This window comes from Eleutherodactylus coqui, chromosome 8 (assembly GCF_035609145.1).
Source record: "Eleutherodactylus coqui strain aEleCoq1 chromosome 8, aEleCoq1.hap1, whole genome shotgun sequence".
Classification (NCBI taxonomy): Eukaryota; Metazoa; Chordata; class Amphibia; order Anura; family Eleutherodactylidae; genus Eleutherodactylus; species Eleutherodactylus coqui.
Genome location: NC_089844.1, coordinates 206,088,090 through 206,100,279, shown reverse-complemented (window position 1 = coordinate 206,100,279; position 12,190 = coordinate 206,088,090). Strand labels below are relative to the sequence as shown.

General features: G+C 52.3%; 1 protein-coding gene across 1 annotated transcript; it reads left to right on the top strand.

Annotated features, from left to right (window-relative positions):
* Window positions 1-2,642: 2,642 nt before the first annotated feature.
* LOC136578097 (actin-related protein 2/3 complex subunit 1A-B) lies at window positions 2,643-12,188 on the top strand (the record flags this gene model as incomplete). Its single annotated transcript, XM_066577999.1, has 8 exons — window positions 2,643-2,773; window positions 3,912-4,000; window positions 5,585-5,689; window positions 6,309-6,531; window positions 9,440-9,547; window positions 9,627-9,839; window positions 11,390-11,465; window positions 12,153-12,188. Coding segments are annotated over exons 2-8 (825 nt in total), but the record flags the coding sequence as incomplete, so codon positions are not given.
* Between the last annotated feature and the right edge of the window lie 2 nt (window positions 12,189-12,190).

The following is a 12,190-nucleotide window of genomic DNA, read 5'->3' as shown; positions in this document are numbered from 1 at the left end:
CTGCCACTCAGTGTTATATATAGATGGTGAAGGGCTGAGGGAGAAGTCTGTCAGTGTAAACGCTCCTGCTCAGTGTAATACATAGATGGTGAAAAGCTGAGGGAGAAGTCTGTCAGTGTAAATGCTTCCGCTTAGTGTTATATATAGATGGTGAAGGGCTGAAGGAGAAGTCTGTCAGTGTAAACGCTGCCACTCACTGTTATATATAGATGATGATGGGCTAAGGGGGAAGTCTGTCATTCTAAAAGCTCCTGCTCAGTGTTATATATAGATAGTGAAGGGCTGAGGGAGAAGTCTGTCAGTGTAAACGCTGCCGCTCACTGTTATATATAGATGATGAAGGGCTAAGGGAGAAGTCTGTCATTCTAAACGCTCCTGCTCAGTGTTATATATAGATACTGAAGAGCTGAGGGAGAAGTAAGTCAGTGTAAACGCTCCTGCTCAGTGTTATATATGGATGGTGAAGGGCTGAGGGAGAAAAGTCTGTCAGTATAAACACTCACGTTCAGTGTTATATATAAATAGTGAAGGGCTGAGGGAGAAGTCTGTCAGTGTAAACGTTCCTGCTCAGAGTTATATACAGATGGTGAAGGGCTGAGGGAGAAGTCTGTAAGTGTAAACGTTCCTGCTCAGAGTTATATATGAGAGGGATACATATATATCCTTGTAGGTAGAAAAGAAAACACTGGAATATATACATTTATATAGATATAGTTATATGCCTTTCTTTTTATGTATATTAACTTTATTCTCATTTGTACTAACTCTATAAAAAACTTAAACGTCGCCTTACATCAGATATGCCAAGGCTTTGCAAGAGATGTCCTAGAAATTCAGAGAAGATACCGAACCAGACGCAAGGCCGCATGTACTTGGCTGTTTTCCCAGAAGCCCATATCAAGATGTTCAAATGTACATGACTGTTATATGATTTTCACTGTCTCAGTCCGCAAATCCGGACTGCCCATATATGGTTATGAGCCCATCATCCCCTAGTGGTGAGAGGGCAGAGGGTATAAGATCTCATGTAATCTGTAATAAAGTGTGCAGTTTTTTTCTCCCGTGTGAGGAGCTAGACCAGACTCCTGTGTGTGGTGTCTCTTCTTACGGCCGGCAACGGGGCAAGTGGGGTGGGCCCGATTGGTGTTGCACTTAGAATTTTAACCCTCATATATATAGATGGTAAAGGGCTGAGGGAGACGTCTGTCAGTGTAAGCGCTCCCACTCGGTGTTATATATGGATGGTGTAGGGCTGAGGGAGAAGTCTGTCAGTGTAAATGCTCCCGCTGAGTGCTATATATAGATGGTGAAGGGCTAAGGGAGAAGTCTGTCAGTGTAAACGCTCCCGCTCAGTGTAATACATAGATGGTGAAGGGCTAAGGGAGAAGTCTGTCAGTGTAAATGCTTCCGCTCAGTGTAATACATAGATGGTGAAGGGCTGAGGGAGAAGTCTGTCAATGTAAATGCTTCCGCTCAGTGTTATATATAGATTGTGAAGGGCTGAAGGAGAAGTCTGTCAGTGGAAACGCTCCCGCTCAGTGTATTACATAGATGGTGAATTGCTGAGGGAGAAGTCTGTCAGTGTAAATGCTGCCGCTCAGTGTTATATATAGATGGTGAAGGGCTGAGGGAGAAGTCTGTCAGTGTAAGCGCTCCCGCTCAGTGTTACATATAGATGGTGAAGGGCTGAGGGAGAAGTCTGTCATTCTAAACGCTCCTGCTCAGTGTTATATATAGATGGTGAAGGTTGAGGGAGAAGTCTGTCAGTGTAAACGCTGCCGCTCAGTGTTATATATAGATGGTGAAGGGCTGAGGGAGAAGTCTGTCAGTGTAAACGCTCCCGCTCAGTGTTATATATTGATGGTGAAGGGCTGGGGGAGAAGTCTGTCAGTGTAAACGCTCCCGCTCAGTGTTATATATAGATCGTGAAGGGCTGAGGGAGAAGTCTGTCAGTGTAAACGCTGCAGCTCACTGTTATATATAGATGGTGAAGGGCTGAGGGAGAAGTCTGTCAGTGTAAGCGCAGTCAAAAATGGTGCTTGAAGTCGCGCTAAAAATGCAGCGGTTGTGAGTGGCGAGTTCTGGATGCCCTGCTTACACTAAGGGCTGCAGGGGGCGTAGGTGGGGCAGCAGGGCGCGGGGAGCCATAATAACATCCTAATCGACACTTCTGCCCTATCCAGCAAGTCCAGCAACCTGATTGGTTGTTTGGGTTGGCTGATTTACAATTCCAGCAACCTGATCTCAGAAGGCGGGACACTGTACTGAGCCCCGCCCGCCTCTACTCGAGCCAACCTCAACATCCAATCACCGTGAATCAGCCAAGCCAAATAACCAATCACCGTGAATGAGTTAATCCATACAACCAATCAGCATGCGAATGGTGTGGAGGGGGTGTGGAATTGATTTATACGCCTCCCGCCGTCAATCACCTCGAATCAGCCAACCGAAATAACCAATCACCGGAAATGAGTAAATCCAAACAACCAATCAAGTTGCGAATGGTGTGCATTTGGGGAGTACTATTAATATATGCGCCGTCAATACCTTCCGGGGCCCCGCCCACCAGTCCGCCTCCTCGCCCCGCCCACCAGTCCGCCTCCTCACCCCGCCCACTATACTCATCTACAGGCTCCGCCTAGCAGCCCGACTCCTCACCGCTCCCAGAGCCCCGCCCGCCGCCGCGCAGGCGCACTGCTACTTCTGGTCTCGGCTGCCGCCATTGCTTGGTTCGCGTTGACTGACCAGAGTCCGCGAATCCCCCATCTCCCGGGTGAGTGGCGCCGGCGTTCTGGGGGACAGGACGGCGCCGTCTGCAGGAGAGGGCCGCTCGCAGTCTGCGGTGCCGGGGCGTCCGGCAGGGAGCGTGCCGAGCCGGTGACTTCCGGGTTCCTGCTGCTTTCTGTGGGCGTCTGACTGGTCATCTGTCATTACTGCGGGGCGCCTGCCTCACCGGGAGGGGGCAGTATAGAGGTCACCTATAGAAGCACCTATACATTGCTGCGGGCGCGTTCACGCATGTCTGGCGGGTGGCGGTATGGGCGATCTCGCCGGTGACTCCTCTGCGGTGGGAGAGTTGCCGTCTGTCCGCTGGCGGTATGGGAGATCTCGCCGGTGACTCCTCCGCAGAGGGAGAGGAGCCGTCTGGCCGCTGGCGGTATGGGAGATCTCGCCGGTGACTCCTCTGCGGTGGGAGAGTTGCCGTCTGTCCGCTGGCGGTATGGGAGATTTCGCCGGTGACTCCTCTGCGGTGGGGCAGTCGCCGTCTGGCCGCTGGCGGTATGGGAGATCTCGCCGGTGACTCCTCCGCAGAGGGAGAGGAGCCGTCTGGCCGCTGGCGGTATGGGAGATCTCGCCGGTGACTCCTCTGCGGTGGGGCAGTCGCCGTCTGGCCGCTGGCGGTATGGGAGATCTCGCCGGTGACTCCTCTGCGGTGGGAGAGGAGCCGTTTGGCCGCTGGCGGTATGGGAGATCTTGCCGGTGACTCCTCCGCGGTGGGAGAGTCGCCGTCTGGCCGCTGGCGGTATGGGAGATCTTGCCGGTGACTCCTCCGCGGTGGGAGAGGAGCCGTCTGGCCGGTGGCGGTGGTAGGGAGATCTCGCTGGTGACTCCTCTGCGGTGGGAGAGTCGCCGTCTGTTTGAACGAATGCTGAGCGACAATGGTTGTGTGTAAGCCTATGACAGCGGCCTATCAGACTCCTGGAGGCGGGGCCTAATAGGCAGAGTTACATGGCGGACATGGAGGTTCTTCTACATCTGGCCTGTAATGCGTAAGTGATGCCGACCCTACACCGTCCTCGATGTAGATGGAAGGCCGGGGCGGCGCCTGCGCTCCAAGGGGCGGAGCTCTCTGTACATACATGTAGGCTTGGCGTGTGGCTGATAACTCGCGTCTGTCTTCAGTTTTGTAGGTTCTCCGCGGACGGACAAACCAGAATGTCTCTTCACCAGTTCTTGCTGGAGCCCATCAGCTGCCATGCTTGGAATAAAGACCGGTCCCGTAAGTTGCGCCCCCCGGTGTGTCTGCATGGTTCGTGGCATTTCTGGTGGGCAATTTATTGTGAAAGAAAATCTGATCTTTAAGGGGTTAATTCCAAAAAGTCAGAGTACCAATCCCAAAGGGCCAGGCACTGCTTGGTGGTCTTTACGCATGTGGGGGTCTTATGGCTGTAACAGTAGTCTTTGGGTATATATCTGCCACTAGGAGGCGGCACTAAGCACAAAAAAATACATAGTTTCTCCTATCGCCTCCACCCCTCCTTCAGGCACTGAGCTCGTCCAATTTAGCTTGGTGCCTGTAGGGGGCAGACCTATTATCCCCGCTAGCCGGCATCAGGATGTTCTGACTTCGCTGATGCTGTTGTATCAAACCCGCTGTTACTCCCTCCTCCAAAAAGACAGAGCCGACCAAACCTCATTGCTGAGATTCCAGAATTCCCCCCCCCCCCCCCCCCCCCCCCCCCCCCCCTCACCATACCAGCCATTTCTTACTACTGAGAGTGGCGGAAACGGTGACCCCTGCTGGCGCCACGGGGGAGCCGAAAAGGATGAGCATGAGGTAAGTGTCGCGCCATCACCCCTCCATACACTCATCACCTTCCCTACTCCCCTTGGGGGATGGCAGGTAGTGATGCTAGTCCCAGCACCCCCACCCCTAGCTCCACGGGACCCCTTGTCGGTTATTGCCTCCTAGTGGTCCTTGGCCTTCTCCTGTGGTCTTTACCCGTCTCTCTACTACAACACCGCCTGTCGCCGATCGGGAAAGCCGTATTCCCCGTCTGTCTTCTTCCGCACTTCTTGTGTGTACCCGTGTTGGGCATGGGGTCTCCAGACTCCACTTGGCAGGGGCTCTGCATCATACGGTCAGACCGGATCAGGGCTGAGCCCTGCAGCTGGGGTCGGGGGCACCTCGCCGTCGGTGGAGGCAACTCCTCCATTCCAGGCCTACGCAGGCCATGGTGACACCGAGACTTCCTCTTCGCATGCTGGTGCGGGCGTATCTCCTGTGGCCGCAGGGGGGCTGGTCTTGCTACAGCCAGGCCGCTCCCCTAATTGAGGCCCTAGCTTCCAGGCCTACACAGGCCATGGTTGGAAGCTGGAACTTCTGGGCCTACATAGGCTGCAGTCACAAGCCAGGACTTCCTCATATTGGCGTCTTCCTTCAGTGGAGTTGACCACCACACCAGATGCGGGTACAACCATCACCGAGAACTCCCTGCCAGTAGGCATCAGTGTGGGTGGGGTCCGCTGCCTCCCTCTGTTGGCCTCTTCTCGCCATTAGTCTGCAGCTCACGTGGTTCTGCCACGTCCCTCCGTAAGCGCAGGGTATGACCGCTACCAGATGGCTCGTTCCTCTGATGGATCTACTCCGCCATACAGCCTCATTAGGCTCCTCCCAGGAGGGGCGTGTTCTCGGCACGGTTACTCCCCGTGGAGCAGCATTGCTCTTCTCCACCGTTTCTTGCGCTGACGCTAGTGTGGATGGTTAACCCTTTACTTCCCCTACATATCCCAGCATGTTGGGCTTCTTGTATCTCTGGACACATCTGACGGCTCGCGTTCTTCTGCTCACTGATCTCCACAGAAATTGCGCTGAGTCCGAATAACCACGAGGTGCATATCTACAAGCAAAACGGGAACCAGTGGGTGAAGGTCCACGAGTTAAAGGAGCACAACGGGCACATCACAGGTGAGCGGCTCCAGAGGGATTGGCAATATGGGGTCACTGGCGCACGCTCGCATCTAGTGACTGTTAACGGTTCTCTAGGTTTGGTCTTCTGTCCCGCGTCCACGGCCGTGGCGGAGTATTGCCAGCCATATTCCAACTAGGGGGAACGAGAGTTCTCAGCGGGGAGCCTATCTGACAGATGCCGCCACTTGAGTCCCGCCAATGGAGAATGGCTATGATTCTCTGCTCGTGGACGTGGCTGCGCTTTCCATAGCGTGCATTGCGTTACTCGCGGCCGGATTATTGCCCGTGGACAGGAGCCCTTATTGTAAATGGTCGTGCCAGAAGCTTTGCGGTGAAACCCCCACCCTGGACCCCATTGTCAGCTCTACACCTGGTGACATCCCCCCCCAATGTACACATGCTGCTGTGATGGAAGGGGGGAGGTCACCAGGCTGCAAATGGGTGGCATTCTAAATGTAATGATACCACAAGGGGGCAGTACATTCATCATGCATGTATCCAAGTTTGGCTAGAAGTTTTTGTTGGGCTCCTGAACTTTTCCGTTTAGCGTCCGATGTCTCCTAGGTGATTATGTTTGGAACCCGTCCTTAAAAGATTTTCACTGTTTTGTTTCTAGGCATTGATTGGGCTCCTAAAAGTGACCGTATAGTGACCTGCGGAGCCGACCGCAACGCGTATGTGTGGAGCCAGAAAGATGGCGTGTGGAAGCCGACACTTGTCATCCTGCGTATAAACCGAGCAGCGACCTTCGTCAAGTGGTCTCCATCGGAAAATAAGTTTGCCGTTGGCAGTGGGGCCAGACTCATATCCGTCTGCTACTTTGAGTCGGAGAACGACTGGTACGCCTTTCCTTCTAGCTACTTTATTTTCTAGCCTTTTGAGAATACATAAATTAGCATTGAGCGGCCTGATGAGTGACCTTACATTAGTGGCATCGTGTCACTGTAGGACTAGTTATAGCAATGCTCTGATGAGTGACCTTGCATTAGTGGCAGCATGTCACTGCAGGACTAGTTATAGCAATGCTCTGATGAGTGACCTTACATTAGTGGCATCGTGTGACTGCAGGACTAGTTATAGCAATGCTCTGAGTGAACTTACATTAGTGGCATCGTGTCACTGTAGGACTAGTTATAGCAATGCTCTGATGAGTGACCTTACATTAGTGGCATCGTGTCACTGTAGGACTAGCTATAGCAATGCTCTGAGTGACCTTACATTAGTGGCATCGTGTGACTGTAGGACTAGTTATAGCAATGCTCTGATGAGTGACCTTACATTAGTGGCATCGTGTGACTGCAGGACTAGTTATAGCAATGCTCTGATGAGTGACCTTACATTAGTGGCATCGTGTGACTGTAGGACTGGTTGGAGCAATGCTCTGATGAGTGACCTTACATTAGGGGCATCATGTCACTGCAGGACTAGTTATAGCAATGCTCTGATGAGTGACCTTACATTAGTGGCATCGTGTGACTGTAGGACTGGTTGAAGCAATGCTCTGATGAGTGACCTTACATTAGTGGCATCGTGTGACTGTAGGACTGGTTGGAGCAATGCTCTGATGAGTGACCTTACATTAGGGGCATCATGTCACTGCAGGACTAGTTATAGCAATGCTCTGATGAGTGACCTTACATTAGTGGCATCGTGTGACTGTAGGACTGGTTGAAGCAATGCTCTGATGAGTGACCTTACATTAGTGGCATCGTGTCACTGTAGGACTACTTATAGCAACGCTCTGATGAGTGACCTTACATTAGTGGCATCGTGTGACTGTAGGACTAGTTATAGCAATGCTCTGATGAGTGACCTTACATTAGGGGCATCATGTCACTGCAGGACTAGTTATAGCAGTGCTCTGATGAGTGACCTTACATTAGTGGCATCGTGTCACTGTAGGACTAGTTATAGCAATGCTCTGATGAGTGACCTTACATTAGTGGCATCGTGTCACTGCAGGACTAGTTATAGCAATGCTCTGATGAGTGACCTTACATTAGTGGCATCGTGTCACTGTAGGACTAGTTATAGCAATGCTCTGATGAGTGACCTTACATTAGTGGCATCGTGTCACTGCAGGACTAGTTATAGCAATGCTCTGATGAGTGACCTTACATTAGTGGCATCGTGTCACTGTAGGACTAGTTATAGCAATGCTCTGATGAGTGCCCTTACATTAGTGGCATCGTGTCACTGCAGGACTAGTTATAGCAATGCTCTGATGAGTGACCTTACATTAGTGGCATCGTGTCACTGTAGGACTAGTTATAGCAATGCTCTGATGAGTGACCTTACATTAGTGGCATCGTGTGACTGCAGGACTAGCTATAGCAATGCTCTGATGAGTGACCTTACATTGGTGGCATCGTGTCACTGTAGGACTAGTTATAGCAATGCTCTGATGAGTGACCTTACATTGGTGGCATCGTGTCACTGCAGGACTAGTTATAGCAATGCTCTGATGAGTGACCTTACATTAGTGGCATCGTGTGACTGCAGGACTAGTTATAGCAATGCTCTGATGAGTGACCTTACATTAGTGGCATCGTGTGACTGTAGGACTGGTTGGAGCAGTGCTATGAGTTACTGCTGCCTCTCTGCCCGCTGGAGATGTCGTTCCCTGTGCTGTATGGAGGATGGCACATACACGAGGTGTCATTCATGGCATCCATCAACAAGGGGCCTTCTACATGGGATGACGCCCACCGTCTCAGTATTAGTCGCTCCACCCGCCTCCTTCACAGTAACCCGTCCATAGATGAACGACTACCTGCTTCCCGGGCCGATCTTCATATGATCTCGTCTAGTCGCTGCTGGCGTTTACACTGACCATTATCGTTAAGATTCCTGTGATTCGGTGAGCTCAGTGTAGGAGGATCCTTCGTCCTGGTGAATCTGGCCCCTTATCGGGCGTGAGAAGCAGAGGCCGGGCCAGAAGTGGCCACCCATGGTATCTATTCCTGTCCCATGACTTTTGGCATGTCTGTAGCATTCTACCCTTGGTAATGGAATCCCACCATAAGCTCCTATCCCGCGTGTCGCTGTCCCAAGTAGCACAAATCTATCATATGGTGTCCAGTAGTCCTTCACAAAGACTACTCTGCGCTCCTAGTAATGATTGTGGCGCGTTCACGGGTAGTGTAACCATGTATAAGTACATGAGGGGACAACACATGGATCTCTGCCAGGATCTGTTTACACCCAGGACCACGACGGTAACAAGAGGACATCCGCTACGATTAGAGGAAAGTAGGTTTCATCACCAACATAGACGGGGGTTCTTTACTGTAAGAGCAGTTAGACTGTGGAACTCTCTGCCTGAGGAAGTGGTGATGGCAAAATCCATAGAGGGATTGGATGTATTTCTGCAGCGGAAGGACATTATAGGATATAAATCTTAGGTTAATTGTCAATCCTGGTATACAGGCAGGTAGGAACTATTAGGGGTTGATCCAGGGAACAGTCTGATTGCCATTAGGGAGTCGGGAAGGAATTTTTCCCCCAAAAGGGCTAATTGGCTTCTGGCCTTGGCTTTTTTTTTGCCTTCCTCTGGATCAACACAGGAGGATAGACAGGCTGGACTAGATGGACATTGTCTTCATTCAGCCTTACATACTATGCGGGGGGCCGCCTCTCTGCGCTGCGGGGGGCCGCCTCTCTGCGCTGCGGGGGGCCGCCTTCACTTGGTTGTGGGAGGGTGAAGATTCTCGCTTGATACTAAAGAGTTTTTCTTTCCTCCTGTAGGTGGGTGAGCAAACACATCAAGAAGCCGATCCGCTCCACCGTGCTGAGCCTTGACTGGCACCCCAACAACGTGCTGCTAGCCGCCGGCTCCTGCGACTTCAAGACCCGGTACAGTATGCTGCCTGCTGGCGGGGATGCCAGGCGCTCCCCTCGGGATCCTGCTCAGTCTTACGGTCTGTCTTCGCAGGGTGTTCTCTGCGTACATCAAGGAGGTCGATGAGAAGCCGGCCAGCACTCCCTGGGGATCCAAGATGCCTTTTGGTCAGCTGATGTCGGAGTTTGGAGGAGCCGGCAGCGGCGGCTGGGTGCACAGCGTCAGCTTCTCTGCTAGTGGCAATCGCTTGGCTTGGGTCAGCCATGACAGCATTGTGTCTGTAGTCGACGCATCCAAGAACATGAGGTCAGTCCTTTTAGTGTTGTGGGTCTTGGGGCCCCGCAGGCTGTGAACTGCTGATGGCGCCGCGCCATTCCTGGGAGAATCCTTCTCTTCAGCTGCCAGCTGATCTTTGCTGTGTTCTTCCCATGACATGCGGGTCATCCATCTCTTCATTTTTATTTTTTTCCCCCTGCGTCTTTTTTTGGTGGTAAAAAGCTTAAAAGTGTGATTGTTAAACTTAGTATGTTTCCGCTAAGCTAAATGACAGCTGATTACCGACACTTTGGGTATATTGGTATAGTCTCAGGTTACCGGCACACATGGAGGCTGCTGGGGGTCATCTTCTTGATGTATAGATTTTTATCTTCTTTTGTTTTTATTTTGACATCTAAGTCCTCCGTGACGTCATAGAAGACCTTCGGGGGTCATTCACATCATTGTTTATTTCACACTTTCCCCCTATAGCCGGGGCATCCCTAGGAGCCGCTGATACAGGGAACATATCCCCCTGTAGTGACAATGACTCAGAGCTGATCAGGGCCTGCCAGGACCCTGCAGCTCTGCTGTAACGGGGGGCTCTTGGCGGTCACGTGATCACTGTATCGAGTAGCGGAAGTATACTTTCCTTTCTCTTCTGCTATGCCGCCTGTAAAGAAGGCAGGAAGGATTAAATGCTTCTGCTTCTTCGGGTCCTCGAATTAATTCCAGGACCAAGCCCTGTAAATTCAGTGTGCTTGGTTCTTAACCCCTTAATGCTATAGAACGTTTACGTCCTGCCGCATCGGGGGTATGTATGACGGGAGATTGTGCGGTGGGCGCCAACTGCTTCTTAGAGCCAGCAGCAGTTCTGAAGAGCCGCGCGGCTCGTCGGAGCATTTAAATCCCCCAAACATCATTGAGATGGGGGCAGCCGTGGGGCGGTTCGGTGACGGTCTGCCTGGTCCACTTAGAATTTTTTTAGGGCTGGGTTCACACGGGGTGGATTCTTGACGGAAATCTCGCAGTTTGGCCGCAGCGAAAAACCGTGAGATTTCCGTTGGGAGAACCGCTGCTTCAAAGCCTGCGGCAGTTTTGAAGCGGCCTGGCCGATCGCTGTTCCACTGCGTCCGGCGCTCCCGTGGAGAGCGCAGCGGAAGAGGAAAAAAATGAACAAGCTGCGGCCGGCAAATCCGCGCCGCAGCGGGGGATTCTGGCGGCCTTGCCACAGAGGATTGGCCGTCCCGTGTGGACGAGATTTCTGACAAATCTTGTCCACATGGCTGGCTAATCCCGGGATTAGCGGCCGCATGCGGATTTGCCGCAGCGAAATTCCAGACGGCCCCCTGACAAAGACCGGATCGCTACGCGGATACCATGCTGCTGCATTTTTTTTTTTTCTTTGCTCCCAATGACAATATTGGTGATATCGCCCCAAAAACTGTGAGCTGCTGATACTTCCTACCTGGCAGCGCCCCCTTCTTACACCCAAGGCGTCTCCCAATCGCACGCGGCTTCATACCCGTGTAAATGCGGTCTTCTCAAACTGCTTCCGTTCCTTCATCCTGATTTATGGGACTGTCTCGCTCTGTTTGCAGTGTCTCGCAGCTGAAGACGGAGTTCTTGCCCCTCCTGAGTGTCATCTTTGTGTCGGAGAACAGTGTGATTGCCGCAGTAAGTACCTCTTCTTGACTTTCCCTTTGTCTCAGCAGTGACTGGCGGATCGCTGGCCCGCGCCATTGTTGCCTGACTGGCGGAAGGGGTCTGTGTTTGTCCCAATGACTCTGTAAATTATGTGATGGCTTCGCACGCCTTGACCCTGAGCCTCCGGAGAGTTCACTGAAGATCAGCAGCACGGTGCCTTCCTAGAATTGGGGTCCCTGCCAGTCGGATATTGATGGCACATAGGGAATCACTTGCTGATCGTGGGGGTCTCGCCTCTGAGACCTCTGCCGATCTTGAATGGCACTCCTGTGTCCCGTTCTCCTGGCACGGTGGCGCCGCAGTGACGGCTGATGGCCAAGCATGTGTGATCGGTGATCCATTCACTTCAATGGTGCTGACAGAAATAGCCGCTTGGCACCCGCTGGGTATCTCCGCAGTCCCATTCAAGTGAATGGAGCGCTAATTTTCTTGCATGACCAGCACTTCATTCAGTCTCCTCCTCGCTGCAGAGTAAGGAGGATTGTGGACACGGGACCTCAGTTCTCAGCAATGAGACCCCCACCGATCAGCAAGCCCCCCCCCCCCCCCCCATCTTGTGCACCGCTGATGCCTTGCAGTTGTGGTCCAACCCCTTTAGTAAATGCATAGTCACCTGAGCTTGTAGAGGAAGGTGTAACCCGGATTGTTGTGTTTTAGGGCCACGATTGCTGTCCCATGCTCTTCACCTATGACGA